This window comes from Emys orbicularis, chromosome 8 (assembly GCF_028017835.1).
Source record: "Emys orbicularis isolate rEmyOrb1 chromosome 8, rEmyOrb1.hap1, whole genome shotgun sequence".
In the NCBI taxonomy this organism is placed as follows: domain Eukaryota; kingdom Metazoa; phylum Chordata; order Testudines; family Emydidae; genus Emys; species Emys orbicularis.
The window spans coordinates 113,637,585-113,653,855 of record NC_088690.1 but is presented as its reverse complement, the minus strand read 5'-3'; the positions used below and the strand labels follow the sequence as shown (position 1 = coordinate 113,653,855).

General features: G+C 51.9%; 1 protein-coding gene across 1 annotated transcript; it reads right to left on the bottom strand.

Annotated features, from left to right (window-relative positions):
• Positions 1–4,284: 4,284 nt before the first annotated feature.
• Positions 4,285–15,580, bottom strand: KIF20A (kinesin family member 20A). Its single transcript, XM_065409826.1, has 18 exons — positions 15,419–15,580; positions 13,284–13,373; positions 12,965–13,084; positions 12,539–12,677; positions 12,267–12,454; positions 12,042–12,186; positions 11,055–11,255; positions 10,565–10,676; positions 10,357–10,428; positions 9,571–9,714; positions 9,318–9,483; positions 8,851–9,015; positions 7,877–8,016; positions 7,647–7,749; positions 6,406–6,607; positions 5,791–5,882; positions 5,321–5,458; positions 4,285–4,605 (listed from the first exon to the last, which is right to left on the bottom strand). Exons 1-18 carry the CDS (start codon positions 15,578–15,580, stop codon positions 4,285–4,287), a joined length of 2,700 nt encoding a protein of 899 aa, XP_065265898.1.
• Between the last annotated feature and the right edge of the window lie 691 nt (positions 15,581–16,271).

The window sequence follows — 16,271 nt, the reverse complement described above, 5'->3', positions numbered from 1 at the left end:
GGTAAATATGTAGCTCATCTCCACATTGCTGCTGTGTATATGTCAGTTAGGGAAGTATTCCCCAAGCAGCTGGGGCGCAGGGTCGGGAGCCACACCAGCAGCTCAGTCCTGCTCTGGCTGGGGCGGGGGATGTAAAACATGGCTCTCGGAAGCCGTGGCATGGTCCCCCTCCGGCTCCTACGCACTCCAATGGGAGCTGCAGGGGCGGTGCCTGCAGATGGGGCAGCGTGCAGAGCCGCCGCGTAGGAGCTGGAGAAGGGACATGGCTCTGCTTCCGGGAGCCGCTTGAGGTAAGCGCCGCTCAGAACCTGCACCCCCTGAGCCTCTCCCCATGCCCCAACTCCCTGCCCCAGCCCTGATCCCCCTCCTGCTCTCCATACCCCTCGATCCCAGCCCGGAGCACCCTCCTGCACCCCAAACCTCTCATCCCCCAGCCCCACCCTAAAGCCTGCACCCCCAGCCGGATCCTGCACCCCTTCCTGCCCCAGCCCTGATCCCCCTCCTGCCCTGCAAACCCCTCAGTCCCAGCACAGAGCACCCTCCTACACCCCAAACTCCTCATCTCCAGCCCCACCCCAGAGCCTGCACCCAACCCCAATTTTGTGAGCATTCATGGCCCACCATACAATTTCTATTCCCTGCTGTGGCCCTCAGGCCAAAAAGTTTGCCCACCCCTGCCCTAGAGGAATGTGTTCTAAAATGGTTGGGGTGCCTGTCGTAGCTAAGTCATAACGTGTTCTTATGAACCAGACACTCTTTTTGGATAACCTGTGACAACATAGAATGATGGTATAGGTTGCCCTGGGCATGTTATGAATGATCTTCTGTCTAGACAGAATGCTTTCACTGTATCAAATGTGTGAAACTTCACTTCACCTGGGATAGAGTGAGGTTTAGGAAATCAAACAGGTGGTGAGTGGGCTGGCTAACTGGAACTCTGAAATAACCTTCAACAGGAACTTTGGATGAGGTCGAAGAGTAACTCTGTCCTTTTGAAACACCATATCAGGGGGATCTGGCATAAGGGCCTGAATCTCCCCTAACCTCCTAACTGATGCAATGGCAGTGCATCACCATGGAACCTAAAACTGGTGCTTAGGCACCTACCTTCTTTTGTGCATCCAGGCCTAAGAGTTTGCGTTGACACATAGTAAAGGGAGTAAGCTCAGAAGCGAGGACCCTTCTCTTGGTACTAAGATCCCAGAAAGGACCACAGGGCCTCTCAAACTGGGAGGAAAACATGTGAGAGTCAGGAATTTTGTCATTGTAGGGAGGGAAAAATGCAGTGTGGCCCTGGGTAGGAGGGTGACTTGCCTAATATTGCTGCTTAATGGACTCTTATTAAAGCTAATGGAAATTCCCAGTTGCTTCAGGACTACCAACTAGTGCAATAGTGATTAATGTGTTGCTGTCAAGGGAGAAAGCTGGTGCTGAAATGCCAGATAGCAAACACGTTTCATGTAGTTCTGCCAGTCCTTCTGGTTGAGGGTTTCCTGCTCTGGAGTAGAATGTTCTGAACATCAGCCGAATAGCATCATGTGGTGAACACCATCTCGCTCTGGATGCTGCCACATATAAAGATTCTTCTTCAAGTGCTTCCTCATGTTGATTCCATTCTAGGTATATGCGCGCCCATGTGCCCAGTTGTCGGAGACTTTTGCCTTAGCGGTATCCAGTGAAAACTGTAGGAGGTATAAAGCAGGCAAAAGGCAAAACTCTGTCTAAGTATGGAGGGCTTTCTGTCCCACTGCTAAAGAGGTTTTCCTTCTAATGCAGGGGAGGGAAAACTATGGCCCGCGGGCTGGATCCGGCCTGTCAGGGCTTTCAATCTGGCCCGCGGGATTGCCAGCCCCGTGGCACAGTGGGGCTAAGGCAGGCTCCCGGCCTGGCCCCATACCACTCCTGGAAACGGCGGGAACCATGTCCCTGTGGCTCCGGGGTGGGGGGGGGAGAGGGAGGCAGGCAGGCACTTCCCCTTCCCTCGTCCCCCCCGCAGCTCCCATTGGCTGGGAACAGGGAACCACGGCCAATAGGAGCTTCAGGAGTGGTGCCCGTAGGCAAGGGCAGCATGTGGTGGGGCCACCTGCCCAACGCCACCCCCAGGAGCCACTGCTTCACAGGTTGGCCACTTCTGGGAGCGGCGCAGGGTCAGGGCAGACAGGTATCTTGCCTTAGCCCTGCTGCACGCCACTGCCACCCCGGAGCTGCTCGAGGTAAGCAGCACCAGGCCGAAGCCCGCCCCCAACCTCCTGCCCTGAGCCCCTTCCTGCACTCTTGCAACCCCTGCTGCACCCCAATTCCCTGCCTTGAGCCCCTTCCTGCACCCTGCACTCCCTCCTGCACCCAAACCCCCTGCCCCAGCCTTACATTCATGGCCCTGCTTACAATTTCGCCACCCAGATGTGGCCCTTGGGCAAAAAAGTTTGCCTACCCCTTGATTGTACTTCTGTAAGCAAGCCAAAGGACTGAAGCCATGACAGCCTCCTCCTTCCCATTGCAGTAGCCCTGGTATGCCCTGCTGTCTCATGTGACCAGTGCAGCCTGCAGAGATGTTTGAGCAATCAGCTGGCCTTAAGCTGTTTCAGCTCCTTAGGTAACTGATCAACAAAATTAGACAATGTCTCAATATGTAGAGTAGGATGTGATTGCTTGCTGAAAAGATCCAGTTCTTGGGCATTTTTCCCCTTGGGGTGACTTTGCTGTTTTGTTCTCTCATGTACTCCTTGTACAAGAGAGCCAGCTGCAGGATGAGAATAACTGTTCAAATCCCTTTATGGGGACTTTACCTTCTGTCTGCTGTATTAGAAGTAGTTGAGATGAAAGCAGGCCTATAGCAGAGGGATTTGGTGGGTTCCAGTAGACCATTGTTTGTTGGGATGCCTAATCTCCCTGCTGGTTAGTAATTGCAATATGTTTAAGAGCTTGTGGAGTTCTTCTTGAAGAGCTTTCAGGGGAATGTTTAAGATTTCCACCATGTACTTCAAGTCCTGGAAAACCTTATGCAGTTGCAGTGACAGACAGGTGCATTTGCTGCTTCATCAAGAGAAGATGAGGATACTGTAGCTGGGGACTGGATACTCTCTTATAAAATATTCCAGTTTGCCTTTTTCTAAAAGATGCTCTGGGAATTATTTGGGGAAGTTTTATGGGCTGTGTTATGCAGGTCAGACTACACGATCACAATGGTCCCTGGTAATCTGATTTTTTTTTCTCTCTAGTAGTTGGAGCAGCTGCATTGACTGAGGGTGAATCCCTCCCTCATGGGTGAGGGAGACCTAAGCCTGGCTACAGTCGATGAAGCTGGCTTCCTGCAGTAAGGCTGAATACCCCAGGGGGTAGGACCAGAGCAGATACAGCTAGAAATAGTGCAGGGGGGGGAAATGATCTCTGTGAGGTCCTGATCTTTTCCTCGCTCCCCTCAGATTCTTCCTGGAATCTCCTCCTGACTCATACGGAGTTGCCCTATAGGCAGATTGGGGACATCTGTGTTAGTCATTATTTCATTTTGAGAGCCTAAAGCTATTCATGAGGGTTAGAGCCCAGTCTGGCATCATCAAAAATACTTAAAGGAGGGCCCACGTTTATTCCAAGTGAAAATAAAGAACTGGTAATGCATCTGAGAACTAAGTACTCATTGGATGTGAAGCAAGGTATTTCAATTACACATGTAAGACTGATAGGGTATATCTATGCTGCACTTAAAAGCCCACAGGTGGCTCTGGCTAAGGGGCTGTTTAAGCCTAGGTTCTAGGATCCTGTAGGTGGGAGAGTCCCCAAGTTTGAAAATCCACACTGCAATTAACTAGCCCCTAAACTCTCAGCCAGTCAGGTGGCATAGACACCTCATGCCAGTGTAGATATAGATGAAGGGTTTATGTCCTGGCCCTGTCTCTACAGGGTGACAGCAGCAGCTCAAATCTACTTTAGGTACATTAGGCTGACATGGCTGTAGAAAGGCTAAAACAGGTGATGTTCCTGGAGGATCCTAGGGTTGGGTTTAGTGCAGGCAGATTTTTGCACAAGTAAAACACAATAAGTTTGTATATTTATTGTCATGCATAGCCTATGTTACAGAATACACAAGTTGAGAGGCAAGATAATGTTACAGGTTGGATCTGAGGCCCTGTTCCATATAGACTGGAGTAGCAGCTGGCCTGACTACCTGAAGCCATCTTTGGGAGTCACATGCAGTGTTTGCACAAGCCCGTGAAGAATTACTAAATAGGGTAGTTTATACACACAGACAGGGACAGTAACTCCTCGCTGGTGGGTCAACTCACCCACTTAATATTTTTTACTAGAGGGCAGGGCCTTGAGTGCTGGTGATCGCCGGCCACGCAGGATGCGGCTATAGGGGCTGCTCTCTGCCATACGAGGATGTGCGGGTGAGCGGGACAGAAAGCCATGCAGGAAGGGTTTCTTGCCAGGAGGCTGACTTGGCTGCAGGTTTTCCCTATTCGCACAGAAGCGTTTCTTTAAAGTAGATGTTGAAGGGGCCTGGAGCTTCTGCACAGTATGGTACTGTTCAGCAATACAGGTTGCCTTCTTCCGTAGATCTAGCTTCACCAACATCATGTTGTTTTGCAACTCCGCCAATGTTTGGTCCTGAGAGGGGGAAGCCAGCAATGTTTACTCCTACACCAATGGTCCCATCACAGTTGATGGGAACTCCCTGTTAAGCACCCAGAAGTTGAACAGTCCACTCACAGTTATAGAGGAGTATATAGTGCCAAGCAGCTCCTGCTGGCCCTGATGCAGCAGTTAGTTTGGCACGCTGACAATCTCTGGGTTGGACCAAGAGGGCAGTGCAGCTGGGGAAAGCTGAATCCACCCCACTGCCAACATTCTGCTGTAGTTAAATTGCCCTCTGACTTTCCCTCCCTGCCCTCAGGTTGACCTCTACCATAGCTAGCTATTGCCAGGGCCTCCAGTAAATAAAAAGGACTAGGAACAGTTGCTATCCATTACTGTGCTGAGGCCCAGATAGAGGTGCAAGGGGGAAATTGTATGGTTAGGGAACAAAGTTTTTTTCCAGCAGATTGTGTATGTAGCAGCTCAAACACAGATCCCATGAAAAAAATAAGTTAGTAGAGCAACCGGTTAATAAGGGACAGTACTAACTGATGGCTTTCTTGATCCTGATCTGCCCTCCAGCAACTGAGAAAAGAAGGGGAAAATGGACATGGAATTCCTTTCTATTCTCCATCCTGCCCCCAATAAACGTATATTTCCGTAGATTTAAGCAGCCACGTTTTTGGTGACATTCAAGTGCCTAGGCTGAATCCCATGCAGTCCCCACAAAGAGCAATTGTCACATTACCTGTCTAGCCAGGATGTCATCACAGGTGCAGAGGGCTTCTCGAAGTTTTCCTGCACTTGTGGTGTGACAACATGCTCTCTCTGCAGACTGGAGGGACTCTCCAAGTCTTTGCAGCTCTGACCGCAGCAGCTTCACATTCTGCAGGAGGGTGGGAAATTCAGTCCAAGCAAGAGACTTAGCAAGGCAGGACACAAACACCCAGTCCTCGAGGCAAAGCCATACCACAGCAGCCCTGACCTACATCTCACCCCTCAAAGATCCCACTGGAGCAGGGGTTAGTACAGCAGCTCCCTGAACAATTGGGGAGGCAATACATCCCACACTCCAGAGGAGAATGTTACCAGCAGAACACTGGCTTCTATAAGGATGTGGCTGAAACTAAACAGGTGATAGTGAAATACACAGTGCTCATTGTGAACTGGTAAGAGCCCTCCAAAGGAATTCCTATATCCTCACAGGGGTGCAGTTACCTTTTGTCCATCCTCCAGCTTCCTGTCCACATCCACAGTGAGGGGTCTGGCAGAAGGAGGTGGCTCCAGCAGCTTCTGGTACCTGTGCAACTCTGAAAACAACCAGGAGCAGAGTGGAAAAAAACATCTCATGCACATATCCCAGCACAGAGATCTAGGTTGTGTATAATCCAGGGCCCTGTGAAACAACTGAAAGCAGCCACAGGTACACTGAACCAAAACTTTAGAAGTGCACAGGTCAGGCAGTTCAGATCTAGAACTGCTCCATTTGAGACTCCTCATACTCATGGCTTCTCCTTTTAGTTGGGTGAGGGAAATTTCTTCTCTTAACTCTACCCCCTCCCCCCTCCTCTTATTTGCAGTGTCTAGAGGCCCCAAATATGCTAGGCACTATATGTACATATAGGGAGAGTCTCTGCCCCAAACACCAACTTTATCTAAATCAATAAAGGGTGGTGGAGAAGTAGCAGCACAGAGAAGTGAAGTGGCTGGTCACATGGTAGAGCTGGGACTAGAACTCTGGTCTCAAGACTCCCAGTCCCACTGCCCTGAGCACATTTCTAATCCGAGCTCTGAGGAGAGCCCAGGCCCAATTCAGAGCCACCCATGCCACACCTGCAGTAGTAGTGGTCAGCTCTGATTGACACTGCTCCAGCGTGGCTTTAACTTCCAGCAGCTCCTGCTGCAGAGTGGATGAAGCTACCACTCGTTTTGATCTGCGCAGGGGCTGCTCCTGCTGCTTCCTCTCCAGGGCCTCGGACTGCAGCTTTGCCTCCTGCAGAGCAGACTCCAGCTCTTCAATCTTTTCATCGCGCTCCTGCGGAGGAAGGGCAGAGTTGCTCAGAGCCAAGCCCCTTTGCTGGGAAGAGTGCCAAACTTTCCCACCAGGAAGCCTAAGTGGCATGTGGGCTGTAGTTCACTACATTGTAATCAACACTCCCAGCTGGGCATTTTAAAGGTCTGCACCTTCGAGAGGGGTCTGCAGCATATCCCCAAACACCTGCCTGCTCCATGGAATGAAGCCAAACAGTTCTGTAGCTACCCACCATCGCCGCCAATAAGAATAGGTGGGGGGGAAAATCTACCACTCCTCAACAATCTGTCAATTTTACTATTTTCTCCAGAATTTACACTAAGAATGGAGGGTGTGTTTGCAACATACTCAACACAGGAAGCAAAGATGCTGTTTTTCATCAACTGGCCGCCTGTTAGCCCTTGCCCAGCAGTGGCTGTGCTAGAGCCCTGCAACCAAATGGGACCTGACGACAAGTGTCGAGTCTGGTTCAGGTGGGTAAACAACTAGACCCTCTCAAGTGTGGGTCAGTGACAGCTGTGTGCTCTGCTCCTGCCCGCCGCCACCCCCTTGCTGCACTGCGTGTGCTATGGAGCGAGTGTACCAAGGAGTCTCAGCGCCTCTCACTTCACAGAGCACGCACAGCAGCTCCTAGCATGCTGACTCCAGGGCAGGAGATAGTGGTGAATGCAACTCCAGTTCAGGGTCAGGTCCAGTGATAACTCAACTTGCTTAAGTTTCGGTCCAGTTTGGGCCCAAAAATTAGGCCCAAGCAGACCTTGACGCTGTGCTACATAAACCAGCAGCCAAGAAGTTGGAACTGGGGACTAGAGGGCTCTAGCCAGAGCCCAAGGCCTTTAGGGAGGAGCAGAAGATACAATTGGAGCGGTCACATAAAAGCACCAAATGGGAGGCTGGAAAGCCTTGCTAGTGTGAGAGTCACAGCAGAAGATTCCTGGGCTCAGACAAGCTCTTCTCACGTCTCTGGCTCTGCTCCCAAGCCTGGTTTCCTCATGCCCCTTCTCTACAGTGGGTCCATTTCCCCCCACATACACACACATACCTGAATCCTCTCCTGGTAATAATCAGTCATTGACTCCTTCAGATTGTTCAGCTTATCCTCATATAGTTCCTCCAGTAGCTCCTTCTGCGTGTCCAAGTGTTGGCTGCAGAGAGAAGGCACAATGTGACATTGATGCCATGTGTACCAGATCAGAGATGTATAGGGGAGGCTCAGAGTTGAGGGGTGATTAGCAGGGAGGAGTTCCCATTTCCCTTGCAGTATGACAGTACCTGCACCACTGCTCCTTCTGTTGCAGCTGCTCTAGCATCTCATTGCAGAGCTCCTCACGGAGGCGCATTTCCAGGTGCAGCCTGTCCTGCCGCTCCTGCACCAGCAGATCCCACAGGACCTCCACTGCTCGCGGAAGGTCCTGCAAGGAGGGCACAAAACAACGTGAGCCTTCTACTTATGCTTGTGCATCAGGGAATCCAAGCATAGAAAAGGTTTCCCTGGCACAGTAGAGGTTTCACTGGGCTGGCCCTTGATCTCGGTTCTGCCACTGAATTACTGTTCACTCCCCGCTTTGTGAAGGGCCGAGTATCATTCTTACTGTGCATTATTTGTCCTCACTAGGATTTGCAATTCCTCCCAATTTCACGTCACTTGGAGTCAGTGGATCTGCTGCTTAGTACCCTTTTCCCAATGGTCAGATTTTTAAATGAAGCCAACTCCACAAGTTCCAGTAGCCCTTCGCTGTCAGCTGTTGCCCTTTCCCCTTCAGCAGATACTCCACTTATGGGACAGTGTCATGTCCAAGCTGATTTGAGACACAGATGCAAGTGTCCTTTGTGCATTGAGAGAGCCTGAGGCTTAGTACGAATGGTTCTCTGACCCTCCCCGTATTCACTGATTCAATAGTTGTGCTAGCAACCATGTTGAGCTGGGGGGAGGGATAGCTCAGTGGTTTGAGCATTGGCCTGCTAAACCCAGGGTTGTGAGTTCAATCCTTGAGGGGGCCATTTAGGGATCTGGGGCAAATAAAATCTGTCAGGGATGGTACTTGGCCCTGCTGTGAAGGCAGGGGACTGGACTCAATGACCTTTCAAGGTCCCTTCCAGCTCTATGAGATAGGTATATTAAAGTTCCCGTTCCCAATTTACAGTGCCTGAGCCCCAGTCCCACCTCCCTGCTCCCACAGGCTTAGACAGACTCATCCCTGCAGGTCAGGGTGGCTTCACAGGGTAGGAGATAAACCATCACCCACCTCCCTATCATACATGGACACTTCTGCATCGTCCTCACTCTCTTCATCAGGCTCCACTTCTTGCTTTGAGCCTGCCCCTAAACTCCTACTGTCTCGCCTGCTGTGTTCCTTGATTAATGATTGCATAGACGGCAGTGCCAGCTTTGTGGGAGGAGCTTGAACAAGCTGAAGAGAAAACAAAAGTCCACAGTTATGACCTCACAAGGACTGTGGACCAGAGTGGCCTGTAGGCGACTGTTTTCCCCAGCCATTGTCTTGTTCTTCAGGTTAGCAGGGTCTAGGAATGCTCTAGAGGCAGTGTACTCCACCAGGTACACTGCTTCCTTCCCCACGCCCCCAAAGGTGAAAGGAAGCAACCTGTTCCCATAGGACCTTAACCCTAACCCTAGGGAGTCCTGAGATGCAGGCTCTTGGAAGATCCAGAGCGACTTCTGCACTACTGGGCACCGTGGCCCCTAGGCACTGACCTGGCTGGCTATGGCCGAGAACTTGGCCACATGCAGGGTCTCGTCATATGTGGATGCGCACTGGTTAATGTTGACGATCATGCAGGAACGCCCACGCCCCGTGAAGAAGCCTTGAAACACACGGGTCAGCTTGCTGTCCCGGAAGGGAACAACACTCTGCTTCAGCCTGCAGGGAGAGAGGAGAACCTGCTAAGCCCAACAGTCAAGCACCTGGGGAATCCCCTTCTTCCCCCGGTCTCCTGTGCACACTCACTTGGACTGCTGGTTCTGGCGGAGGGCAGCGATGCAGCGGCCGAGTGTGTGCAGGGAGGTGTTGATGTTATTTGCCTCCTTCATGCGGTCCCCGCTTTTCTGGTTCTTGCAGCGCTCTGAGCCAGCGAGGTCACACAGGGACAACCTGAGGGAAGCCCAGGGAGATATCTGTGATCTGGTCCCATTGGCCCTGCCCCAACCCCACACTCCAAACATTCCCTGCTCTAAGCTAACCCTCCCCTTAAAAGCCCGTCTTCCAATTTCCTTGAGTAGGTGCAGAAGCTGCTTGGGCAGCTGTCATCACAAACCTAGAGGCTATTAAACTGGGCCAGTCAACACTGCCACCAAAATCAGGATGCGGGGCCAAGACAGCCAGAAATCCCTGATCCCCAGCTGGCAGCTGCTTTCCAAGCACAGAACCAATCACATTTGTAGTTAATTACATCGCTGGTAGGCAAATCCATTAACAGCAGCTCAACCACAGGGAACCCCACACCCCTGAGATGGGAGCAAGACACCCATATTCACACCAATTCAGTGGGGTCCCGGTGACTCAGATGGTGCTTTCCAACACCTCTCATAGCAGTTCCCCTGTGTCCCCCCCACCCCGCATTGTCAACCTCAAGCTGCGCAATGGGAACAAGAGCTCCTTCCCAGTAACCCCACCGAGTGACCTTCAGAAGACCCCAGATATCCTTAACAGCAGCAAAGATGTGAGAACTCTGAGCCTACAGGAGCCCAGGAGCCCCCAACCTCCGTGCCCCATACAAAGAAGTGCAGGACTCACTCGCTGATTTTGGGGAGCATCTCACTGCTGCTTCCCTGTAAGTGCAGAATACGAATGGAGAAGATGCTGTGACTGCAGGGAGCAAGGACAAAAGAAGTTTGAAAGGAACATGCATCAAATGCTCCTGGAAAACACCCCAGTCCCATAGCTCCCAGCCTCAGAATAAGACCACCACCACACCAGACCAATCCTCTTCCCTGTCGCAGACCTGCGGCTGGAGTTCTCATTCAAGTGGGTGCAGGCAAAGCTCTGGTTTTTCCGACCCAGTTTCAGGAGCTTCCAGGCCTCATCAGCATCTTGGACATTGATCCAGTTCAGATCTGAAAGAGCAGACACAGGTCACGCCAGGCAAGTGGGACAGTGACAGAGAGCAGGGTTGCCCTCCCAGGGAGGGACTCCTTACCTCAGCCCAGGCTCCATTACCAGGAGCCAGTCCGAGCTCCAACATTCTCCATTGAGGGGACGAAACATTAACTCGACAGCCCAACCGAGAGGAGCAGCTGACTGGGTATAAGATACCACAGAGCACGCTCCCTTCCCCATTAGTGCCCCTCTCCACATACATCACACCCTCCACACCCAAGTTACTGCTTTGTCACCCCCTCAGGCTATAGCTCCTTCAGTCCAAACTTGAGCTGGCAGGACCCTTCCCTAGATGTCCCCAGAGCCCAACCCAGGGCGAGACTGGGTAGATCTACCTTTCACATAGGGGCTGCCAGTCTGGTCTTCACACAGCCGCAGCGTCTGCCTTTTGCGGTTCTGGCCAGGCAAAGGCATCTCCAGCAAGTCATAGATCTGCTCATTGTAAATCTCAAAGAAGGAGACCCAGATGGAGACCTGCACATCCCCCGGGGTGAGGAGCGAGATGCGGTCTGGGTCAGCCCAGCGAGGACCCAGCTCTGGGAGGGAGAGGTAAAAAGGATGGTAGTGATTGCAGCAGGGCCCGGCATATCCCAGCTGAATAGCTTGGGACTGGGAGAGGCTGCAGACACCCCCTCGCCCAACAAACTCTTTACCCCAGCCCCAAATGCACTCCATATGCCCTGCCTGGGACTCCCCACCCTCAACATGGACTTCAAGCCAGGATATGCTAGGTATCCACTTAGCTCTCGCATCTTTCTCTTGTCAAGAACTTCCTACATGCCTGTCTCTGATCTGGAGAAACGGGGGAGCACACAACCTTCTATACTGGATCCCTCTATGGCTTTGGTCCTGGCTACCTAAGACTCCCTACTCTCCTTGTGTTCAAGTCTATCAGATGAGATCAGCTGACTGTCCCTAGGTTTCCCAGTCTAGGGGACAAATGCTTTCAGTGGGGCCCCTCAGCTCTAGAGCCTGCTTCCTTGGTAGCCTGACAGAGCCCAAGCCATTGGCCAGCCGGGTGTGGTGGAACACTCAGCTGCTCAGGTGGGTACCCCCTTGTGAGAGGGGCGTGTCTATTTCTTTCATGTTGATTGTTGCCCCAGGATGACACAGGTGGGCAACGTACAGAACAGAGAAGAGAGGCATTCACAGCCCAAAATTCCCCAAACACAGAGCTTCCCCCCAAAGAAACAGGGAGCCCCAGAGAATGCAGAATTCGTACTGCCCCTCCCACAGTGCAACTATCCAATAACAAGGGTGCAAAATCCACTCCTCCCCAATCCAGGAATGGGTGGCACAGGACAGCAGGGCGCTAGACATACCTTCCAGCTGGCTGCTGCTCGACTGGTTGGCAAACTGGCTGGTAGAAGAGAGGCCACCAACCCCACTGTCAAAACTGACACTCGTGGCAGCCTGGAGCTGGGACTCGGCACTGTGGCTCCTCTTCAGTGGAGTCAGCACTTCCTCCTGGAAAACCATGGACAGTGTGAGTCAGACACAACCAGGATGCTCTCGTACCTGCCCTGAGACCCAGACGGGATGCTCACCTCCCGCAGCCCCCCGCACAGCAGGGCCAGCTTCTTGGTCTCCTCCTGATGCACCTGTTTGCTGTCCAGCCAGGTCACCTCACTGGAAAGCGAGGGCTTCAGATCCATAGCCTGGTAGAGCCGATCCGCTACACTATTAAAGATGACAGCTAGGGAGCGAGGCAGGATCCCACCATCTTTGCTGCTCCCTGGAGAAGAGAGCAGCAGCAAGCTGAGCACACATACAGGCAGATATCATCAACCCGTCACTGCATAGCAAGGGCTCCTCTTACCCTGGATGGTGTGTGTCTTCCCAGAGTTGGTGATGCCATAGGTGTAAACCAGCCAGTTCTGCCCATGGAGTACATCCTTCAGCACTTCGCCCATCGTTTCATCAAAGAATGCCTTCTGCCCCACCTCCGCCCCAAAGATCTGCAACCACAAATGCCACAGGGGAGCAAGAATGACACCACATAGTGGCTTCCCTCCCTTGGCTGCAGCACCCACTGCTATTCCAGGGCTGCCCTTCCCTCCCTTCCTCTTTGCCAATACCCTTCAAGACTGACACACAGCCCTGTCAGCTATTCCAGTCCCAGCCTTTTCTGAGCACAGGCTGCCAGTTATGCTTGATCCAGTACATTTATAGTTACATGGTTCTTTAAAGAAAGAGAAACAAACCCCTCCAAGGCGGGTTGCATGATCTGGGCCTGAGCACCTACCTGGGTGAAGGTGAATTTATGCACTGCCTGGCCTACCCCCCGTGCAGTGCTCCGCATGGTGAAAGATTCCTGGGGCGCTCTCAGAAGGAGTGTCTCTGAATTCTCAATACAGACGCAGCCCTGAGGGGTACAAATAAAACTCCATCATCACAGTGGCTCAGAAGAGAAATCTCCCCCCAATCCGTGACTCCACCACACAGACACAGCATGAGGTTATGGAATCCTCCACTTGCAGAACCACCACCCTGTTCCCGGTAGGTTGGAGAAATGGATTCATGTATTTGCCACATGCAGCTCCTGCTTGGCCCCAGGCTCTCACCTGATCTTCCTGTTTCTCCAGCTCAGATGGCTTCAGGGGCCGAACTCTCAGATACACCTTCACTTTCCCATTATTGTCCTCAGATGCAGCCTGCAGAACCCCACACAGATTAGATACATCAACCACAGTGGACGTACCAGAAAGTTCTGTCAAATTCAGTGCACCAATGGGAACCACAGCATGTAGCACAGGTAGCTCATAGGTCCCAGGCCTCAGAAGCTTCTGGGCACTTTACTGGTACCTGCTCCAGCATCAGCCTCAAGTGCTCCAGAAGCTCAAAAAAATCAGCTTGCTCAGGCATATCCACTGGGTTCCCAGGCAGCCACTTGGCAGCTCATCCAGCAGTACTGGAAGTGAGGGACTAGCACAACTCTCACCCCACCAGAGGCACCACCCACATGGATCCTGATTGGGGACAATGATGGCCCCTGTGGCCAGACCATACTATTTAAGCCAGAAGGAGGCACAGGAAGTTGACTGAGCAACTGAATGACTTCCTGACTGGTGGGTGTATCAGATCTGACTCTTGTTTGATCCCTGGACTCTTATTCTGGCTCTGGCCTGTAGGATGGTTTAGATGAAGAAATAAGTAGAAGTTAGGTTTTTGGCATAAGTGTAGAGGAGTATGAGAAACTGAAGTTGCTACTGTGAGAAAGCTAGAGGTAAATTGGGAGACAAACTGTTATGGGAAAATAAAAGTTAGCAAGTGTATGACCCAGGGTTATGTTTTGGTTATAAGGTTTTTGAGAATTATGAATTTATTAAAATGCTATCTAATTGATAGTATGGGAAGGACATTGGTGCAGATGTTAATTTAAATAATGTGTAATAAAAAAAAAACCAATAAGATAATAGAAATAGAATTATGGTAAAGAGCAGTTTAATGTTAATTAGTATTACAGTATAAAAGGAGTAGCCTTGCTAAATTGCAAGGAGCCCCAGTTATCAAAATGGTACTGTTAGGTTCCAGGTTTATAAGGCTGTACTTCACTGTTAGTGGACTGATCACGCATTGGTTCACCATTCTATCTTTAAGTGAGAGTAGAACAGTATCATTAGTTTAAGTGGTAATTGCATGCCTGTTTGTTAAAAAGAAAAATTAATTAAGCAAACTTTGGCTGCATAATTCGAAGTGTCACTTAGTGGTCCTCCATTAAATAAGTTTTTGGTAACCAACTGAGAGGCTTGAACCTGAAAACTGAGTTGGGTTTGATTACACCCTTATCTTAGTCATTTAATATTAATTGGGAACACTTTCAGCATAAAGGTTAAAAACCCCTGGCTTGGTTCCTGGACTACGACTCCAGCTGTGACCCCTGGATTGGTTCCCCCTCTGTAGGGCTGGTATTTTAACCTGTTGGTGCAGAAAGCAAGCCAAAGCTCAATGTGTAGCCCCATCCACAAGTGAGTCATCAGTAGGTCAGATCTCTGACCCATGAACTAGAGAAAGAGAGCCCAGAGCACTAGGCCCGCTGAGGCCGGAACCAAAGGCTGTAAACCAAAGTTAGGCCATTCAAGCAGTGTTAAAGCAATTGCTTACAAGTTTACTGCCCAATACATAAACTTGGCAAAGTTGCTGCTAGTGTTGCTAAAACAGACATTTTTAAGAAGTACTAGGCACTAAATATTTATGTAAATTTCAAAAAGCTAGTACATGTACATCCTAATCTAGTACTAAAAAGATGGTTTGACAAAACAATATATAAGAAAGTTTTTTAAAAACTATCAGGAACAAGGGGAGATAATAAACATCATAAAGCACGCAAGGTGGTACATAAGTTGTTTGTCTCAGTCTATAAATGTCAGGGTAGCTTGCCTTAATTCTTTGTGTGGCCAAGGGAGAAGCAAAAAATTCCCACTGCTAACTAAGTCACCCTGTGCCACGGGGCACTTGTGTTAATGTACTTGTGCAAGTCATTAGAACTGTGCACTAAGGGCAATAAACCTGGAAAAGTGCCTTTATCACAGAACTGCGCTTGTGGTCTCTCTCTACAAGAGCCATGGAGGTCTGCTAAATTAGCAGGCTATGCTCGCTGCTAGTGGTGAGAACATCAAAGCTCCAAAAACAAAAGCATTAAGTAGTTGTAATAGTTTAGCAGCCTTAACAACACTCCACCTTTCTACAACCCACTCACCTGCTGGGATCCCCCCAGGCTTGGGGAAATAGCAGAGAAATCAGATAGCAAATCTTTGCGCAGGCCGGACCCAAACTCCGCCGCTGTGGATTCGAGCAGGGGCGAGGCTGTGACTTCCTCATCAGAGAACAGCCCCTGTGGGGAGAGGAGTCCCTGGGCCATGGTCCCCACAGGTGGCTCCTACCAGGAAGGGGCACAGATAAGATCAGCTTCACTTCAATTCCCTGACCCTCCCGCCCAGGCCCCACCCCAAGACTCTGACCCGCCCACACCGGCCCAGCCCCCCCCCCAGCCGCTGACCACCCCCCCCACGCTCCCTCCAGCCCCTGACACCCCCCCCCCACACACGCTCCCTCCAGCCCCCCCCCATCGCCACCTCCGGCCCAGCCCCTAACCCCCCCCACGCTCCCTCCAGCCCCCCCCCCCCCGCCACCTCCGGCCCAGGCCCTGACACCCCCCCCCCACACACGCTCCCTCCAGCCCCCCCATCGCCACCTCCGGCCCAGCCCCTAACCCCCCCCCGCCACCTCCGGCCCAGCCCCTAACCCCCCCCACGCTCCCTCCAGCCCCCCCTCCGCCACCTCCGGCCCAGGCCCTGACACCCCCCACACACACGCTCCCTCCAGCCCCCCCATCGCCACCTCCGGCCCAGCCCCTAACCTCCCCCCCGCTCCCTCCAGCCCCCCCCCGCCACCTCCGGACCAGCCCCTAACCCCCCCCCCGCTTCCTCCAGCCCCCCGCCACCTCCGGCCCAGCCCCTAACCCCCCCCCGCTCCCTCCAGCCCCCCCCCGCCACCTCCGGCCCAGCCCCTGACCCCCCCAGGCTCCCTCCAGCCCCTAACCCCCCCACACA

Coding starts and splice junctions, on each gene's coding strand:
- KIF20A (XM_065409826.1), bottom strand. CDS start 15,580: ATGGCCCAGGGACTCCTCTCCCCACAGGGGCTGTTCTCTGATGAGGAA. Junction 9,016..9,317: donor TCTCGGCCATAGCCAGCCAG/GTCAGTGCCTAG, acceptor TTTTCTCTTCAG/CTTGTTCAAGCTCCTCCCAC. Junction 5,459..5,790: donor AGCTGGAGGATGGACAAAAG/GTAACTGCACCC, acceptor ACCCTCCTGCAG/AATGTGAAGCTGCTGCGGTC.